This window comes from Cygnus atratus, chromosome 20 (assembly GCF_013377495.2).
Source record: "Cygnus atratus isolate AKBS03 ecotype Queensland, Australia chromosome 20, CAtr_DNAZoo_HiC_assembly, whole genome shotgun sequence".
NCBI lineage: Eukaryota > Metazoa > Chordata > Aves > Anseriformes > Anatidae > Cygnus > Cygnus atratus.
Genome location: NC_066381.1, coordinates 10,936,786 through 10,957,735, shown reverse-complemented (window position 1 = coordinate 10,957,735; position 20,950 = coordinate 10,936,786). Strand labels below are relative to the sequence as shown.

The 20,950-nt window shown below is 47.6% G+C and overlaps 1 protein-coding gene across 2 annotated transcripts in view; it reads right to left on the bottom strand.

Moving 5' to 3' along the window:
- The window catches only part of KSR1 (kinase suppressor of ras 1), a 69,694-nt gene extending 52,072 nt beyond the window's left edge, over positions 1-17,622 (bottom strand). For both annotated transcript variants that reach the window (XM_035561109.2, XM_035561108.2), the window contains exon 1: positions 17,353-17,622. In XM_035561109.2, coding sequence (XP_035417002.1) covers positions 17,353-17,622 — 270 coding nt within the window. The remainder of the gene's footprint in view (positions 1-17,352) is intronic.
- Positions 17,623-20,950: the final 3,328 nt, after the last annotated feature.

The window sequence follows — 20,950 nt, the reverse complement described above, 5'->3', positions numbered from 1 at the left end:
ATTGGAGTACTTGATGAAGCCTCAACTCTGCTAACCTTTGGTCCTGCTCCTACCTGAGAGCATCCAGCTCCTGCAGCCTCGGTGCCCTGCCTTCATAGGGACAAGGTTTCTGGAAACCCGTGTGAGCTGCTCATTCAGCTGAGAGGCAGCCCTTTCCCACTCCAGCTGTGTTGCCCTGTTGGACTTGGCCTTTGAATTTAACAGCCTCTTATGGCCATGGTTTTCATGAGCTGCCTGACCCCCAGCTTTCCAGGGGCAGCATACAGATTACCACCTGGAACAAGGCAATGAGAGTTAATTACCATAAGGTAGTCTCATCTCCAGCCACAAATACAAAGCTATGCAAAGTGTCTTTTCAGTCTCAAATCTAAAATTACTGCATTAGCACGCAAAAGAGGCTTTACTGTTTAAGTAACCCAGCTCCCCTACTACTTCAGTGCTTCTGTGCTGGCTACAGTTCCGATCAGCTTACTGGTGTTAGGGCTGCACAGACAGGGAAGGTGGTACCCCGATGCTAGAAGTTCATGCTTCGCAGGTAGTGATTCACCTAGTTCAACCTCTTAATCTGCAGCCCAGGAGACCACACCAACTTCTGAACATGCCTGCCTTCAAAGACAGGGCCTTGTCGGTGAAGGATTTCTAGTCCTAGATAAACAAACAAACAAAGCATTGCAATTAAGATGACTAGCTGGGTTAGTGGCAGCTAGGATGACTGAACCCCAGAGCAGCTACACCCACATACCAGAACAGGGTTGTGACAGCAGGCATAATTGCTCAGGCCATTAAAGTCAGAAATAGACATCTGCTAGGGCCACTGAAGTCTGACCCCCAGCTTGGGGAGGTAATTCTGCATATGTTTCATGAGTGTAGGCCCCAACGGAGGCGTTTAAACACATACTGAGGCAAAGGTAAGACCTGTACTCAATACATCTCCAGAGATTAAAAAGGAAAACTCACACTGCTGCTTTAGAGATTAGTGCTCCTTCTATCTCCCTTCTACTGGAAGGGGCCCTCCTTAGTTCCCTATGGATGACTGTTGGACCAGCTTCTTGCAATGCCTCAACTTTATCTTGCTTTTCCTGTTTAGCTGAAGCACTTCTGTACGAAGCTAAGAAAAACTGACCTGGAGTTTGTTTATGCTTTCAAAGGGTATGTGTTTTGTGCTGGAAATTAGTACCTCTAACCAGACTGACTCTGTACTACAATAATAACTGGAAATGAACTCTGGACCATCATCTCCTAGACACTCTGGGTTAGATCACGTTGCGTAAATAATAGTCAGCTCTGGGGGTGGGGAAAGGACAGACTGCAGCACTTCCAGTGACATGGAGCAGCCTGCCTTCTGCTGCAAAGGCAAATACTCTCTCAGCAGCTGCACAAAGCTTCAGAGCAGTGATCATATATGTGAAACCGACAGACACAGCAATGGGAGGAGAGGAAAAAGCTTTGGGGTTACAGAGAGGCTGAAGGGAAGGACCAGGCTATAAAGCAAGGTACTATACAGTTTCACTTGAGTTTTAACATTGAGACTAGCAGATAGCCTGTCAGGAGCGTGCTTCAGATTATCAGCCCCAGATAAGCAACACTAAGGCTCCATTTGTCTCATAACCATACCATCTGTGATATCTGTGCCATTTCCATGTAAGAATTACTGTGCAATAACAAAGTGCAGTGAAGTCACTTCTTGTCCTGCTTCCACCTTTGTCCTGTCTCCCAAATGCCAGGAGCATCAGGACTACAAGCACTTTCTCTGAAATGTGTCTGCCCTACTTACTTGTCAAAAGAGGTTAGAAAAACTGGCTAGTAGAAATGGTCTCATGAATAGGTGGACTGCTTTCAGCTCCTTTTCAAGTGAGACTATAATGTGCTCAGCTTTCATTTAGGAATGTTAGTAAGGCTCCCTTCTTCAATTTGACCATTCTGGAGAATGAGGAACAGAAAAAAGGCATAGGTTCAGAGTAGGCAGTCCTCCCTCTTACTGCAGGGGGAATCGCAGAGTACACAACTCCTCACCTCAATAGTCCTTTCTGAGGAACCTTCAAACACACGGGCACATCCTACCTATCTACACAAAAAGACAACAGAGTAGTCTTCATTCACAAAAGGATCATGATAAATGATGACCTCCAAGGAGATACTGGATTTGTTCCTCTAATGTGCTTACGGAGAAGTAAAATTAGGGTTGGTTCTGATGTCAGATATGGCCTTCCATAGTGCATCATATATCCTTTCTCCATATATGCAGTTGAGCTTTGTGCTTCAAAATTAAGATATATTACTGCTTTGGGATCTGACCCAGAACAAACTGAGTTGTATTTCCTCTAACTCAGCAAGGAATCAAGCGAGGTAAGACACCATCAAGAATCTGCAAAACTACTCCTTTAATTCCAACACTGGAAGGAATTTAACAGAGGCCAGAAAGATAAAACCATCTTTAAAAGTACTTAGTCATTTTCCAATAACAAATGGAGCTTGAATTGCATCTACAGCCTGCAGACTAAGCGCTAAAAAAACACCCAAGCTTAGACGCATTGCAAATACTGAATGAGCGAGTCGCTTACCTGGAATAAAGATAGTTCTGTAGCAGTGACTATATGAATAATACTATCACATAACTTCTAATGCACATATATAAAAAAACAGTACTTAAATATCTGTGCTGGGAAAAAAATCCTGAACTGGGCCAAAACCCAGGAAGCCTTTGCTATCCTTCCTTGAAAGCCACTAATAAATAGCGTCTTCAGCTTGGGGAACAAATGGTCGTGGATTTAGAGTAATGCCATGTTCTTGGCAAACACAATACTGAAAGCATTCCCGGCCTAGAACAGGATGGGAAATGTATGAATATTCATATAAATATACTAACAACATTTTTCTTGTCCTTAAATCAAATCCTACTGAAGTGGAAAGAAATCTGTGTGGACTCTGAAACAGTCCCTGGTCACAACAGAGAGGTGACACAGTAATGTGCTCTTATAGGAGCCTGGAACTTGGTACAGGTTGATCTCCATGTATTATCGGCCACCCAGAGGCCATTCAACGAGCTAGGAAATTTGGTAGGATGAGTCAGATCAATGCATGTAACACTATTATTCACGTGGGTAATAAAGAACAGCATTCATTTTTTGAACTCTACGTTAACAAGCCCACCTGATCATCTACCTCTTATTTGTTCATACAAGGCTCAGATTGGACATTGTTTCTGCGAGTTAGTACTTACCTTTAACAATTCCTGGTACTGCCTTTCTTCAACAAGGCAGAGAAAGAATCCTTTTGCATTCTAAAAATATCCACTTTCTCAGTTTGTTATCCTTTGCTATTTGAGTGTTGTTTTTCATTACCTTGCCCCTTCAAAAAACACTTACTTTGCATCAGACCAAGTGAAGACAGTACGAACAACACTTCTGTTGAAATAGCTGGATCTTCGAGTGAGGGTGAAGGCCACACTGTTCAGGGTATTCAACCTTGGAAGGCACTTAAAAAAGAACTGAGCAGGCATAGACTAATGCTAAATTCAGCTCTTACTCTCATTTTAAACTGTTTCAACTCCAATGTCTTCAGCACAGCCACGTTCAGTAACTACTACTGTAAATGAAAAATAGGCTCACATAACCTGGCATTCATTGAATGCCAACTGGATAACCCCAAGGAGCACAAGTGAGGTCCTAAGCTAAGGCCAGCTGTACTCTTTGCTAAAGATATGTCACTTACGTGATAGCTTTAGCAGACCAAGTGTTCCATCAAGTGATATGGCTGTAAATAATTTACCAGCAACCCCATAATACTTGATTAAAACCTACTGAAAGAAAATCTAATTAAATTGCCTCAGAAAGAACAGATAATTGTATGACAGCTGTGTAAAGGGCAGATGGTGAGTGGAAGCTCATCAGAACATGAAGAAATATTTCAGAAAAGGGTACCTTTATCTGTACTGCGTTGTGATGACCTCCACCTGTGTGATGCTGACTGTTCTGGGGATCATTCCTCCTTTCTGCCTCTGGGCATCTGAACTGACAGTGAGCGTTCTGGCTGTCCTCATGACTGGCATTTGGGCACCTGTGGAGTAAGTACCTAATCTCTTAGGCAGCCAGGTTAGAAAGTGCTTACTGCATCTTTTAGTGATGAGCAGCAGACAGCAGGTAAGTTACGAACCACATGAGTCACAGAACTGGCACTTTTTTTTTTTTTATAAAGGCTGTATAGAGGAATATTAATGAGCACAGTACTTCATAGAATGGCTTGAATTGCAGGGACCTTACAGATCATCCCATTCCATCCCCCCTATCTTGGGCAGGGGTGCCACCCACCACACCAGGTGGTCCAGGGCCTCGTCCAACCTGGCCTTGAACACCTCCAGGGATGGGGCATCCACTGCTTCTCTGTGCCAACCTGAGTGGAAACTGCTGCAACAGAATATTCAATACTTTTTTAAAAGGTAGCAATCCAGGTACCCAGAAGAATAACTCTTACCCACATTAGAAGATGCAATACCCAAAATAAATCATCCCTTTGTTCAGACCAGCCCTCAGCTGCAAATATATATTTATAGCCCGATTTGTCAGCACCTGGAAACAGGTTTGAGGATGTATTGCTAACTGCCCTCTCCACATCCCAGCAGTGAAGGCCAAAAAAAAAAAAAAAAAAAAAAACAAAACAACCCACCAAAACACACCAAAAAAGGAAATGAAAAATACTAAAATCAAAATTTGACAAGTCCCCAAACACACCATTTCTAGACAGATTTAGAAGACAGGCTTTTAAGCGGACAATAGTCATTAAGGAAAAAGATTTTTCCAGACTCGTTCACCTGGGAGTTCACTACTGCACATACAATTGCAACTGCAAGCAGCGGGGGCATTGTGATCCCCAGATCGCCAGACACCAAACAGGAAGGGCTTCCTGCTTTGGGGTCAGACTCTGGGCCTAAGCAAATAGGTCCTATTTCATGTGAATCTATACATGAAAAGGCTTTGAACACCCTAAAAATCACCTCCAACAATTTGTGCATACTAACCCTGAGGTTTTTCCATCCTGAGTGAAAGCGCATGCTGTGTCACTGGCACGGTGGGTGAAGGAGGGCTGGTAGCATTAAGTGCCATTGTTCTCATTTTACAAATAATGTTCGTGTACCCCAGCAATTTTCCAAGGGACTTGGAAAGCTCACGAGCACCCAACCAGCACTCCCTCCTGAGCTGGGACACTGGTCTCCGGATAAACCTGCCTCTTTCTGCCCACGTCTCAACTGGCCACAGTTTTAAGCTGAGGAAGGTCTCCCCATCCTTTGGTAACCTGACAAGAACAAAGACAACAGTAACCCTTCCAACAATTGCAGAAAGGAGGGTTCAGCTTGGTCTCTGAGTTTGTCTATCCCAGCTGGGATAAGAGAACCTACTGCCCAGAGACAGGCTCTCACCAGAATTAAACATGCTGCTGGTGCAGCTACATGAGACCAAAGTACAGCTTTGATCGAACTACCATCCCGATACAAACACCACGTTATCCACACGGATCTCACGGAAGCTGCCATCTATTTGCAGTTCGTTACACAGACATTGGGTACATGAAGTTTTTTGTTATGAGGGGAAATTGTTAGGCTATCTCACAGTTTGAAAATAAACACTGCAAACTCACCCCTCTCCTTGGTGGTTCCCCCAGCTGCCACCATGCAGACTAACTTGTCAGGCACCTTTCCCAGAAAGAATTGCCAGCCCAAATGCTCGTGATTTAAGGACAAGAAGGTCACACACTTCAGAAAGGCTTATCCGCAGAAAACTTGGCAACTACCTGCACAGCAGCATGGAAACCATAGTGCTCTCTACTGTGAGAAGGTGCTTTGGGCTACTTAAGAAGAGGTGGTACACGACCTCCTTGAGGAAAAACCCTTAACATCATTTTTCCCAAAGAAATGAGCCATTCTCACTGGTAAATTTCAAAATCCCTCACCCATTAGGGTGGCTCTCCAGTTTTCCCCATGTCCTCTGCCCCAGAATTTGAAGCCAGATAAATCTTAGAGCCACAGCAACTTGCATTAAGCAGCTGGAGGTCAGGCACAGCATTTAGAAGAACTCCAAAGAATTCTAGCAATGCAGAGACTTGCAGTGCTTGCTGATACTGTTCCCACAGCTCAGACGCTTTGTCAAGAGAGACCGTGCTGCTAACCCACCCTGCAAAGCAGTCTGAATGTGCAGACTATTCTCTGCAGCACATGGGGGCCATGCCTGGTATGGAAGAGACCTCACACCATGCTCCCCTCACCAGGAAGAGGGGATCACAAAAAAGGCCAGGCGAGCCTACCTACGTACGGGACCAACAGTGAGTGAAGGGGAGAGGCAGGGATCAGGCCACGCACTGCCTTGTGTTCTCCCCCTCCCTCTGCCCCCTGCTTTCACAGCTGCAGACACGACCAAGGCAGGAACGTGCAGGAGAGCCGGGTCGGGCCCTCTCTGCAGGAGGTGTCTGCACCACCAAGGCCAGAGGACAAAGCCCTGTGAGAAGGCAAAAAGCAAAGCAGCTGGAAGGACACCGCAAGGTGGAGACAGCCAAGGGGAAGCTCTTGGAGAGACCGAACCATTCCCGAGGGACCAGGCTTGCCATCAGAAAGGCACCTCGGCCACCAGCACTGGTCACTGCTGCTCCTCCTCAGCCTTCCTCGCCCCGTCCCAAACAGCTCTTAGTGGCTACACAGCATCACAAAGTCAACTGCCACAGCAACTACCCGTGTAACTTGCCGCCTTTAGAAAGAAAGGCATCTTGCAGTTGTCAGCTCTGCCTTCTCCTCCCAGTGTTGCCATGAAAAACTGGAGGCTCGAAGCCAGATGTTGCTCTCTCAAGTCACCCTTCTTGGTGTAAGCGTTCACAGTAACACCAAGATCTGTTAGCAAAGCTCCCCTGCCAGGCCAGAGAACCTGCTCCTTCACCAAGACACGGGGCAAAGGCAGCGTGCCTCAAGCTACAAGGAGGAGCTGTAAGGAGCACTGCCACCACAGGGGACTTCACCCACAAGCAGGGCTGCACCACGCTGCACTGCTGCTGCTGAAGTGCTTGTGTCTCACCCAGATGAATGGATAGATGCTACTACAGTTTGAAATCTCAATTCGTCAGGACTCCCGTTAACTTCAAAGCTCCTAGCTTCAGAGCACAAACTAGTTATTCTTGGCAACTGAGGCAATTTGAGTAACACAGAAGAAGAAAAAAGGAAAGAACACATCAGTGGAGCTGCAGCACGCCTTGGCAGCAGGATGTTGTTGTAGATTGTTTCCATAAGAATCAAAAACTAAATATTAGTGTCACACCAGCAGAAGTATTCAGCCACGCCTCCAATCACAGAGCGGCAGCCGGTAACAGATAAGGCCCGTTCAGTTAGATGCAAATAGGTAGCTACTGCTACAAAGGTGCACTGAGCATCACTGTAAAAAAACCCTCCCAAGGAGCTAGATTGTATTTCCTCCAAACACGGCCTCAGCAGAACCCCAGCCAGAGTTTCAGTGCAGCAGCTGAAGACCTGTGCTTCTAGCAGCTCTCCTTTCCCCCTCCAAACTCTTCTTTCACAGACACCGCTCAGGTCACTAGCCATGACTGCAGATGGCCCAGGGACCCGGGGTGCACTGACCGAAACTCTGCCCCATTGTACCCACACAGACCGTCACCAACACAGCAGTGGTTAAACCAGGCCCGCGGCATGCAGCCAGTGGTTTTATGAATATTATGTTTGACCCACAAAGCAAGACCAAACCAGTTTTAACACACATAATATCCTGGCCTAATACAACCGGGGTTGACATGCCCTTTGACTTCCACTCTGAGATTTCTCCCACCTTAGCTGTGTAAGCAAATGCTGCAAGTCTTTGGCTTACTTCAATGCTATCATCGCCTTCCTCTTCCGAAGAGCTTACATATACCCCTGTGTTTCACAGGAAAAACAGAAAAAGAAACCTTCATTTTTTCAAAGGGAGCAGGTTGAAAGTCTATGCAAATCTCCCCAAAGGGGTCAGTTCCATGACACCAATACCTGTTTGTTTTAGTTGTTTCCTTAAAACAAGGGAGAACAGGCAAAGATATAGCTTCCAGCATTCACTAAAATGAAGCAAAAAATGCCCTCTGATCCACACGTGCACTAAGAGTGTCTAATATTATTAGCTGGCACTGCTCTGAGGCACTCAGAACTGTCTCTATTGAAATTGTGGGAGAGTTAAAGTTGGAAATTTTATTATGTGGAAAGTTTCAGTTTTGGTCAGAAAGACAAAAGGCCCGTAAAATGAAATGTTTTGCTTGGCAGATGAAGAACAGCTTTTAAAAGGGAGACATCTGAAAGTCAGGAGTCTTCTGTGGAAAGTTCAGTCTAAAACAGTTTCTCTCTTCCCTGAAGCTTTAAGCAACAAAAACTTACCACTTCTGCTTATTTCAGTGCAGTTATTCAGCTATAGCCATACGCAGGATTTAACCCTCTAGCTTACTAAAAAGGTAAAAAGAAGAAAACATTGCTCTGAACAATGAGAACTGTTGCTAGAAAATTCTCTGTGCTTTAAAGATGGATAGGGAAACAGAGAGAAGTCCTCCTCGAGCGCTCTTAGGCAGCACGTGGGACACTGATGCGCATCTTCCAGTAACTACTTTCATTTGCATTGCCTTATACCTTAAAGAGGTTACACCTGGTTGAGGTTTTCAATCTGGAAAAAAGTATTAATTTCTTCTTTCCAGTTTATTCAGCATCACTAAGAACTAAAAATAAAACCTCATGCTAGAATCTGCAAGCCTCAACAATAGCCCCCCCAGCAGCAGCGAGAAGCTCGAGACTTCCTTTCTAAATTTAGATTGCTTCAGACAGAAGTGAAAGTTCTTTGATAAATGAACAACCCCACGTTTTAGAAGCAAATAATCAGGGCAGGAAAGTGCTTGCCCACTCTTTTAAGCCTCCCTGCACAAGGCTTCTGGGAAGTGCAGGTACGGCCGCCCAGGAGGTCCCGACAGCTGTCACCCAGCTCCACACAGCCCAGGGGAGGGCCTGGGCCCACTGCGCCTGAGCAGGATTCCTCAGCGCCATGCCAATCACTGCTCTGTAGATCTCATGGCTTCCATTATTAGAGCTATTCCCCTTGGGATAACCAACAATCATCAGATCAGAGGCACTCCACAGCCCCTGATCCAAGTGTGACTCCTTATTCGACTGACCACGTGCCCCGAGATGCACGCAACGCAAATTAGATTTCCTCTCTACGCACAAAAAAAGTGATGGAGGCCTGGCCTCTCTTGTGTTCAGAACACATTCCCAAGAGAAAAGACAACTAGATTTTAACTTTAAAGCCAAATCTAAAACTACCAAGAGCAAGATGGAGGCACTGCGTCCAATTCCAGATCCCAGGAATGGGTAGGGAACGGCTGCTGAGCGTGGAGCTGCTCCACTGCAGCGGCTCTCAGACTTACACCAACAAGTTTCCAGGGGGTGCTACAGAGGACTTCTGTAACCCCATTTACAATGCCATTAAAAGGATAACTACTGTTTTACTGCCTGCTGAAGAGCCACTGCCTTAACTTATGGCAAGCTAACGTCTGCCTACAGCCACGTGCAAACACGGGGCAGAGCCTGTGGTGAGTCTTGGCAGACAGAATCAGTCCTCTAAAACACAGAGCACCACGACAGATCCTCTCTACTGCAACGTAAAACTAGGACATCCTGGTCAGTGCCTTATTTCACACTGTGATGGGCCAGGGCACCCTTCTTTGTCTCGCAGGGCAGGGGACGGAAGATGACACGCACACAAAACGTTTCAAGGCAATGAGCAGCATTCACCACTTTTATTCTCAGGGGGTTTTTGCAACTGGACGGAGAATGCCCTCGGCCTGCAACAGAGCTCAGCCTCCAGCCCTCAGTACTGTCCCTCCAACAACTTCCTGAAGTGTAACCTAAAGAAACACATGAAACCTTTTGTTTTCTCCTTTTAGGAAAATCACTAAGAAAATAGGAAGCTGCTTCTTTTTTCCCCTCACTAATTAAAAATGTATTTGAGTCAGTCACCTAACCACACGTTCTGCGGGCACCATCTGCTGCACCTCCCTCCCCAAGTCACTTCTGGCTGACCAAAAAGCAGTAGCGAGTTGAGCTACAAAGTTCTTAGCCCGTATTTAGGTGGGAAGGTTTCTATTGAAAAGCTGTCTGCTGTTACCTGCCATCATGGCTTTAGTTTGTAGGAAACAAGTGATTTTAGGTATTGCTGAACAATATCCCAAATAACACCTGAAAAGCTTCAAACAGAGCCCACGCAGGTAAATATTCTATCTTTGAGTTCTGTTTTATTCAGTCTATTCCACACAAACACTAAAACCTTTCTGGTGTCATGTGCTTTTCTCACTATGCTGAATGTTCCTCTGCCAGGCTAAACTTGTACTCTTCTGCAGCCAGCTGCAAGCTATTTCCATCTAGTATCTCATTTTTCCTTTTTTTAAAAACAAAAACAAAAAACACTCACTTCTTGGAAGCAACAACTCTAGGCAGCTCCTCCTCTGCTGCGTACTTGCATAACCACACTGGTTTCTACAACAATTTAGAGCACCATGGTACAGGCTTCTGTTGTTATTTGAACAGCCTCAAGTCCAACGAGATTTGCATCTTCCACCTACCTACAGTCCCTACAGCTCAGGCTTCCACAAAATGTGCTGCACAAAAGACATCTATTAGCAGACTGGACTGTGATACACACAAGCCCAAAGAAATCAGGCCATATGCTAAGGTTTTGGTTTCAACCTCAAGAATGCTCCAGGGTTCAGTTTAAAGCTAACTCGTGCAAAAAGGTTTACAGTGCAGACAGTGGGCTGAGACAGAGCTGGTGAATGTCAACCAGCCCAGGTTGAAGGGAATGCTACAGCTGCACCAGTGAGCACTCCATGGGAGCGTGCATGGGGGCAGCACAGCTGGGCTGGGACATCCCCCTGGGATCTGTAGGTGGCACAGGAACTCTGTACAGCTCCAGCTCAAGGCAAAGGACACCTACAAGCACCTGTATACTTAGTGGCTCTCGGTGGTCCTTCTACTCACCAGCATTACAGAATATCTCTAGTTTAACTTGGGACTGACCCTCTCTGAGATTCTGGGGGCACGGACCACAACCCCCAGCCGCCCTCACTCAAGTTGTGCCCACAGGGAACAGCTGCAGTCAGAGCCAAGCCAGATTGCCAAATTTTCTTAACCATGCCGCGCTAGTTGCTGCGTTCAGACTCCCATCGAGAAACAAGAGTGCCCGCAACACTCCTATGCACAACTGCTCACAAGTTGTATCTTGGAAGGGCTGTTCCTTTCTTGTGGAACAGGTGTTTCCAGACTCAAAGACCCCCAGTTCCTCACACTTCTTAGCTGTGGCAACTGAGCCACTGTGCTGCTGTAGCAGTCGGATGTGTGGGACTACTCCATGGGAGGGAAAAACGAGCAGGGAAGGAAGTCTCTAAGAGATGTCTGAGTCAGTATCCCTGGGTGGTGCCACCTATACATCACTCTGTGCCTTTCACCACAGCAGTAATCGAGCCAATACATTCTCCAATCCCCCAAACAGTGGGAAATAGCCAAACATGATTTCACTATAATTTATCTTTTGGAAAGAGAAAGTTCTGCTATTGGCTGAAAACAAGGATGGGAAATCATAGCCATAAAGGAATGGTGAGGGTTTTTATCCCTCAAGCATCCAAAGGATTACACAGTCTATGCTGGAAATATAATTTTAAGCATAACTATTCCCTAAATAATTCTGTGTGTCACGTGACTTCTTTTGTTGTGTTCCTATTTATGAACAACACCAAGTGATAAATGTATGTACCACCACACCGACTCATATCTGTAAATCTGTCACTTGTATGCAGCTGTAACGTTCCTTGGGGTTTTCCTTGCATAAAATGCAGTTACTAGCTAGTGCTTGAACTTCAGTAGCAGACCCAGTTCTGCTCAGGTGCTACCTGTCCAAGCCTCGTTACATCCACAGGTTTAGCTAGATACAGCTGGAGTTCAAGTTGGGCTACTTGACTGATTAAATCAATTCTGAACCTGCAATACACATCAGAATTTATATGTGGAGACTGAGGCTTGTCTAGCACACCAGACTGTGGGTTCCTGTTAGTGTGTGTAGGCACGCACGTACAGAGGTCTCAGCTCCAGGCTCTGCTGAACTTTCCTGAAGTTCAGTTGCTGTAAGGATCTCCAAGCTGACTCTGCACAAAAATGAGCAGGAATAATTCTTTGTGTGGCCACTGGATTATGTCAAAGCAATCTCAGAGAGACAAAGGCACTGCAAGGCCTTACTCTGATTCTTTCTTGCTTCCGAATTAGTGCTTCACAGAATCCAGCCAAGGAACAAAGTACATATAAACCTTGAAAAGTGAAGAGAAGCCTTTTTCATATCTTCATCTTTATGGTAATCTACTCATCGCCACTTATCCTGGAAACTCCAGGTAAATTAAAACGTTGCTGCTTTTTTTTTTTTGCCCTTTTTTTTTTTGTGTCAACTTTTATATAAAATCAATGGTAGGAGATAAGCCAAATTCCATTATGATGTGCAAATCCTGATCATATACAGAGACACTGCCGCAAAGAAAAAATGAATGCTACAGACTTTGTAACGTGGCTTTCCGTCCATCCAAATCAAACAGATTCTCTGTTGAAACTTCTCTTAGACAAGTGCACAAGTTTAGGAAAAAAAAAGAAAAGTCCTACAGAAAATAATAGTCACCTTTGAGAAAAAAAAAATGTCTTGCATATATACAAATAGTAAGATGAAGTAAGAGAAGAAGGTCTCTTACATAAGACCTGCTGGAAAAGGAAGTTTTTTCAGCTGAGCAAGGCTCATAAACATGTGGCTACAGGTTGCAGCTTGGCCTGAAAAATTCACTACTCCCACTACTTACAATTTACAAACACAGTCTTCCTTTCCTTATGCATACCACATGTCCAACTTCCAGTCTGCAAGTTTGGATGATTACGATTCCTCTTCCTCTCCTCTCATTTCTTCACCCATTTTCAAAGCATTTCTTTCTTCTCTGAGACTGGTTAAGAGATAAGCCTTTCCTAGTCAAATTGGCAAGTGCATCAAGATTATGCTAAAGCAAGTTCGAACATATCTAATCCACAGGTATCATTCAGCCAACTTGAAAGACTGATTTGCGAAGCTGTAGACTCATTTGTGACACAGCACAGCTGGAATCAGACTTTCTCCTCTGGCATTACATTTTCTGGTGGTGCTGAACAGAAGACATTCCAGAGGGAGAGGTCAAAGCGATCTCTGCACACTGGTCCAAGAACATCTCTATCGCAGACACAGTCCAGCCAAAGAGCAGTGACAGTTTTCCTCAAAGAGCAGACAGATCTTCACAACACACGCTACCTCCCCACCCCGACACTCCCACCATGACCAGTTTGGAGGCAGCTTCTTTGCCAGAAACACTGGAGCTAGCTCTTACGATGTAAGAACCACAGTAGAAAAAAATACATCTACAATCCAAACACTCTAGGTCTTGGTTCAACCAGGTCCTGCCTCATCTTCGTTGCAATCAGGCTAAAGGAAAAAAAAAAAATAAAGGTGTCCTTAGCCTGGTAATTCCCACAGTTTACTGAACCACCTATGCTGTTTCCACACAAGAGATTGAGAAACCGTAGGAACTCTCCTTGCAGTCAGCACATAGGACCGTATCCTCCTCCGCACTTCCAACAGAGTGGCTTGAGTTGCAGTGGTAGAGGTTTCACGTGCCTCACTATGGATCGTCAAGTCTGGTCCTGTTATCAGCTTTGTAGCCAGAGACAGAGTTCCACAAAGATCTAATTTTCACAAAGAAATACAGCTAAAAATGATATGCTTCTAACTTTGCAAAACCAATTTAAGAGTGATGCAAGGGATTAGCATAGAGACAGTTAAAAACTGTGTGAGTATTTTTTTTCCAGAGACACTTGGGGTAACATTGGGTGCTTACCATATGGTAAGACAAATTTTGCTCTCTTAGGTATGGCTTAGAATTACCATTATTTTCCATTTCAGTTTTGCAGTCTAGTTGAGAAGTGAGTAACCTGCGAGGACAGAACTGAAAGAAAGTCATATACCAAAGCGTTGGGTAAGAAGAAAAACACTCACGCACTTATTCGGCTAAATATACAAAAATTTAAAAAAAAATACAAAACCTTGTGGTATCAGAGAACCTACTCTGCTAATAACTAAACTAACACAATCTACTTTGCACTACAGGGAAACTCCCTGCCCTTCTAAGAAACAGCCTTCATACATGTGAAACGGGCAGCTCATGTAACACATCTACACTGACATGTTATTTGCCAGTAATTCCCACAGCCCTTTCTTCCCTCCTCTCCCTTCTGTATTACAGAAAGCTCTCCCTGCAATCTTTAGACCATGAGTACTTATTTTTTCCTGTCAGGGTCCCACTTTGACATCCTTATCTACTGTGTGCTTTGGTTTGAGACCTCATGAGCAAGAGGAATGAGGAAGGACTTGAAGCACTTCAGTAAGTTGGGAGGGACAAAAGCACGCACAGCCTAACCCTCAGTTAGGCTGATGTTCTCCACTGAGGCACACGCACGTTATGAATCACGCGGCATACCTGATGGCTATCTGAGCTGCGAACAGACTTGGAGGAAAGCAGTGCAAAAAGAACCAAGAGAGCAGATCTTGGGTAAAAGAAAAAAAAACAACATACATTTATGTTCATTTTCACTGGTGTTTTAGGCTAGTAAGCCCATTCACGTTACAGCTGCCTTCAGAACGTTACCTCAGGGCCAGGAGGCCGAGGTGGCAGTGGCCACACGCAGCTCCCTGGCCACACGACGCAGGGCAGCTGCGTCCACCTGCCTCCCTCCTACGTGCAGGTGGTCAGGACGCCTGCGGCTGACAGGTACCAAAGACTGTGTTCAGAGAGGTATCCTGTTAAGTTCACGCTTCTGACACCAAAACTAGACACTGCAAAACTTGTCAAAATATGAGCTCTATACAGATTGCATTACAGACGCTTCCCTGCTTTTTCATTCCTTATCAATGTAAGTTCTTTATTTTTATTCAAAACTGATTTTTGACTTAGTACATTGAACTGTCCTCAAAAGACACACGTGCAGCCTCGCATTTGGCCTCGGGACCTACTTCTTCAACTTCAGAGTCAGGTCCCCTCCCTTCCCAAATGAGTACTTCCCGCTTCCAGTTTGCTCCCCTTACCTATCTTGCGTTTCATCTCAGCCCTGTGGCTTTGCTATACAGTTTACCAGTTATACTAATGCAGCTAAGTTTTCATAATTCTTCTTCCACAAAGAAGTTTCTGCGTAAGAACAGAACCAAAGCACAGATGAGGCTCGCAGGCCCAACAACCATACCACTACCTAATCATGGCCCACGAAGCCATTCAGCTTGCCAAGGCCAGCGAGGGAAGCCAGCAGGCGCTGGAGATCTCCAGGTGCTTCACTTCACCACGGGAGTGCCTGGCAAGGAGCTGCCCTCAGCGCACACAGTCACTGCAGGCTGCAGCCAGGTTATCGGCAACACCGGCTCCAGGCACCATCAGAGCACCTGTCTGGGCTGACTCGATCTGGTAGGCAAATGCATACGGCCACACATGCGTGCGTTTCTGACACATTAACCATAGCACAATAATCACACAGGGCAGTGCCCCAGGCGGGCCACCTGTCACTTGAGGCAGCCCACCACCCTGGTGTCCCTGCGGCACGCCACGGGAAATTATAACTTAGAGAAGCAAACACAGACCCTTGTCTCCTCAGCCTGGGCCTGGGCCCTGCATCTGCAGACAAAGCCACCTCGGGCTGGCGTAGGGCTGCTGAGCGCCATGTCTGACAACAGGCCGTGCCTGGCAGCATGTACCGCGGCACAGGCAACGGCACGGAGCAAAGGGCAGAGCCCGTGCCCCTTCCTGGAGCTTCATGGGCTGGCAGAGATCCAGTTCTTGGTTCAGTTCCCAGAGAAATCATACGCTGGACAGTGCATCAGAGGATTTTTTCTGATGAGGGACAAATTTTACGACCACTATTGAATGTGGAACCCATTTATTTAAGCAGATAAATGTTCAATAGGAACGCACACACACACTTGGCAGCCATCAGCAGAAGCTGTTTTTGTTGCTTTAAGAACAACCTGAAGATGACAGCAGGCCTTTAACCTTTTTAAATAAAGGTTTCCTTTTAGAATGGGCCCACCAGCAAAATACTAATGATCATTTTCCAAACTGATGGTGATTTACATTGTGTAAGCATTGAAAAGACAGTCAGTAGGGTTGCCAAAAACCTACATAAATATTGTTTTAGAAAGAATAGCCTTTTGAAGGCTATTTGGAGGTGGCAGGAGGAAAAAGAGCACTCCAAATTTAAAAAATAAAAAATAGAGCAAGAAGAGAAGGAAGAATGATAGATTTCTAAGAGGCAGTGCCAAGAGCTACCACCTATTGTTTCACAATTTTTTTCCAGCCTTCGTTTCTTAAGTGATGGGTTTTACAGCATGTGTGTTTGTTAGAGCTACACGGTTGTAATGATTTTCCTTCCTTGAGCCTGATGCTCTAGCTCGATGGCCCCCAGTGTCAGGCTAGAGGAAGGCACCACAGGCCTTCACGTGAGGCTCCTGCTTAAAAGACGGGGCTGGGTGGGAACTGCTTGCTCTGCCCAGAGCAGCATCACCTGCACACGAGGTGAAACACGGGGGGTTATTAAGTACCTAAAGGTCAAACGAACCAAACAAAAACAAATCCAAATTCCCTTTCTAAATACTCGTGCAGACCCGTGTGCAGACTCAGCCCTCATCCGGGTGCACCACACGTTTGGTGCACGAACAGTGTCACAGAACCTCCCCGAGCAGCACAACCTCCCTCCGACACGGGCCGCGATGCTGCTCGCCCGCCGCACCGGAGCGAACGGGACTGGCTCAGATCGGCAAACCGAGCCGGGGCCTGGAAGGGCGCCCCGGGAGCACACTCAGCGACCTGGGCACACCTCGGCACGCCCGGGGCAGCCCCCGGCCTCCGCCGGTCTCCCCCCCCGCCCCGCACCGCGCCTGCCCCGCGGGGAGGCCGAGCGCCGCCGGAGGGCCGCGGGGCCGCGCAGCGCGCGCACGGCAGCGAAACGCGGCCCCCCCCCGCCGCGGGCCCGGCGCTCCCCGCACCTGTCCCCGGCTGCCGGCCCCCGCCTCCGCCCTCCCGGCGCCGGCAGCCCGCGGGATGCCCCCGGCCGAGGGTCCCCGGCAGCGCCCGCTGGGCCCCGCGGCCGCCCCCGTCCGGCGGGGCAGGGGCAAGGAGCGCCCCGGGGCCGGGGGAGGCGGCAGGGAGTGGGCAGGCCTCGGGCCCCGGCTGCGGGCACCCCCCCCCCCCCGGACCCCAGCCCCGTACCTCCAGGGTGCGGATCTCCTGCTGGGTGAGGTCGTTGGAGGCGGCGCACTTGGTGCGGAGCCCGCGCAGGTTGGACAGCGAGATGTCGATGAGGTCCTGGAGCAGCCCGCACTGCTGCAGCGTGCTCCGCACGGCCGGCAAGCCCCGCGCCGCCGGACACGGACCCGGACCCGCCCGGGGCCCCGCGCCGCCGCCGGCCGCCGCCTCGCCGCCGCTCCGCTCCTTCCTCTCCAGCATGCCGGCGGCTCGCAGGGCAGCCGCTCTATCCATTCCTCGGCATCGGGAGGCCGGCGAGGAGAGGCGGCGGCGGCGGGGGGGGGGCGGCGGGCGGGCTGAGAGGGAAGGCGGGCGGCAGGGAGGGAGGGAAGGCGGGAAGGCGGTGGCTCGCCCCGCCCCGCCCCGCCCCGCCTCGCCTCAGCGCGTTTCTCCCCGTGCTGTCGCCGCGCAGTGACAGGCACGGGGCCCCGGCTCCGCGCCCGCGGCCGGCCCGCCTCAGCCTCAGCCCGTCCTCGCCTCCGCCCGCCTCGGCTCCCCGCTGCCCTCTCGGTCCCCCGCAGAGCCCCCTCGGCCCCGCCGCCGTGCCGGCCTCGCGCTGAGGGAGCCGTGAGGGAGGCCTGAGGGGGCCCTGGCGCAGGCCCGCCCCAGCAGGGGGCACCGGCGCGGGGCGGCCCCTTCACCTCAGCACCTGAGGGACGGCGCCGGGCAGCCGCAGCGCCCTGCCGTGGGCCAGGGCTCCGGCCATTCCTGCACCTGCGGGTGCCAAACGCTGTGAGAAGGTTAGCGAAGGTTAAAAATGGCATCAGAAGTGTGTTTTCAGCACTGTCCCGCGGCAGCCCCTCGCGCGGTTCCAGGTGGGTCAGCCCGCTAGGCCAGAGCCTGTCATGGTGTGAGGCGAGGAGCTGGGCCCTCACTGACAGGGCTGTGCCGTTACACCACGGCGTAAAATACGGTGTAAAACGTTACACCACGGTGTAAAATAAATACCAGCCACGTTCTGGCCATAACCAAGTTGCCTACTAAGGCCATAGAGTGCTCTCCTGAAGTAGCCTTTCCCAGACATTGTATACATCGGCCAGATACATGTTTTATTTGACACAAACGTCTACCTAGTAAAGAATAAGTGCAGGTCTAGCACATGAAGTGGGCATTATTATAAACATCTCGTAGTGAATATAAACACTTGAGTGCAGTAGTTGTACGGGTTCACTCATATCATGAATAGGAGGGAAATTTATTACGGCCTTGTGGAACCACCGTGGACAAAGCTTTCAGCACAGGACCTTGAGGAAGCCAGTGTGGGGAGTTGCAAGTCCTGGCTGCCTGGGGACCTGCACAGGGCCGATGTATTGTGGTAGGTAGGAGATGTCACTGCAGGAATAATGCCTCCCAGCTATTAGCAGGGTGAGGGCTGTTCATCTCATGTGAGGGATCCAGAAGGACAATTTAGTTGCACCCTGCTGGCAGAAGATTGCCTCTTTAATTTGTAAGAGATTGACACCAGATTTTAAAAGCTAAAATGATACCTGAGCCACATGTGGCAATACAGAAAAGAGTTTTATGCAAAAAAGGAGGGAATACACTATGAATATAGGGCATGAGGCAGTGGAGCAGGGCAAATCTGTTGACACAGCTGTTTTTCTCATGGTTGGATGGGTATTGGTATATCTGTTAGCTTGGCTGCATTTGCATCGAGTAGTGTGGCATAAACTGTTCAGTAATTTTCTTAAGCAGGTGGATCAGGCTAAATATTTGATTCCATTGCCATTATTCACATGCTCATGTAAATTTTATATATACTAAGGGCTTTGCTGGATTAGGGTTTAATTAGTTTGCCATGTGATACGTCCTGTGGTTTTGGGAAAGTCACTTATTTTGTTTATTACCTCTATCATTCCAACCTTATGAAAAAGTCTGTATCTGCTCCCGTCCTCTTAGGAACGCTGGAAATTTAGCACTGGAAATTATAGTTTGTAGAAGTCTGACAGACTGAAATCCTCAAGTACAGGTGCCTGTGCATCTAAGCAATGTTATTAACAAGGGTATTATTCTCACAGACATTCTTTGTATACCTGCCTGAGAACATCCATTTGCCAATAGACAATAAGCAAGGTTTATTGCATAAGAAAGCAAACCAGGAAAAATGTGGGCTGTGCATCACAAGATATTTGGCATTCTCTGCAAGAGTTTACTGCGTTGGGAGTGCCGGCCTCATTAACTGGCTGCCATAAGTGGGCAGCATTCCAGTCCCGGCGTACAAGACTGCCCTCCAGGGCTGTATGGAAAAATGTGCTGACTAAACACTGCACTCGCCGTGCCTTCGTGTTCCTGCTCAGCATCGCTTGCTGGCTCGCATGTTCATGAGGCTGGTGCGTGCATGGGGGAAAAGGAGAATCTCTGAGTGCTCCTCTGCGGAAGCAGGTTACACGCAAGTGAGCTGTTCTCTTCCTAGCTAGCTGCTCTGACTCCAGCAGCAAGGCGGAAAGAACAGACATGGAGATGCACACCTACACCAGGGAACCACTGTCAGGCTGAGGTGATCCCCAGAGCTGCAGTAGCACAGGACTGCAACCTTGGGTGTGCTGCAGAGCTGCAGCGTGCATCACACAGGGTGGGTGCTGAGCAGACGTGATGCTGAGGTGCCAGGAGCAGGGTGCTTGGGAACATGGGGGCGGGAAGGGAGTGTAATTTTTGAGATTTCATGGATGAGGCCAGCAGGAATTCACAAGAGGCGTATCCCTTATTCCAGCCCCACAAAATCAAGCATGACAGAGCAGTTCTTATGGGACACAGATTCCATTCCTCACACACCCACACACATATACATTTTGAGGCCTTTATTTAGTTCCTTAAACACACTGTTTTGAAGAGGTCTATACTGAAAGTGTGAATGGGAGAATGCAACTCAGAGTTGGGGAAAAAAGGTGATTTCAGCTTCATTTGTACTTGTGCCTTGTGAGAAGTGGTGCCCAGCATCTTGCATCTTGTACAATTTAAAATTCTAGTGTTATTTATGCTGTGTTTTTTTTTCATGGTCTTTGCCTTGAAGATACAGAAGGAAATGGGAAGAAAGCTTGTCTATTGGCAACTAAATTCAGATTGCTGTTTCACCAGAGATTTCATGTGTAATCTTGATAATTTCTCTGTCTATAAGAAAAAGAGGGATAAAAATACTTTGTTTTCTTAGAGGGTGTGAAAAGAGAAATACAATTGCTGAACATTGGTGGAAGGGCCATATTAGCACGCTGAACTCTTTTGCCCAAACGTTTGTGGAGGTGACCTTTTTAATGCCATATGTTATGCATTTATTGAGGCACTTGCTAGGACTTTTTTCGTGAATGTACAGTATAGAGGGTGGGGAGGATAGACATAGGACCTGCATCCTACAGAGGAAAACCACCATATTTTCTCTTGAATCAGGGGAGCCGCACATTGCGTACTTCGTTCTGATGTGTACGGTGGTCTTTATTGTATATCAAAAACCAACAATAGTTCTGAAAACAACAATAAAATGAGGAGTACCTAAACTGGATCAGAGAGAACTGTTAAGAGCTTGTTTCAGCCACTGACCTAAGAACTAAAAGGATTTGTATTCCTCCCT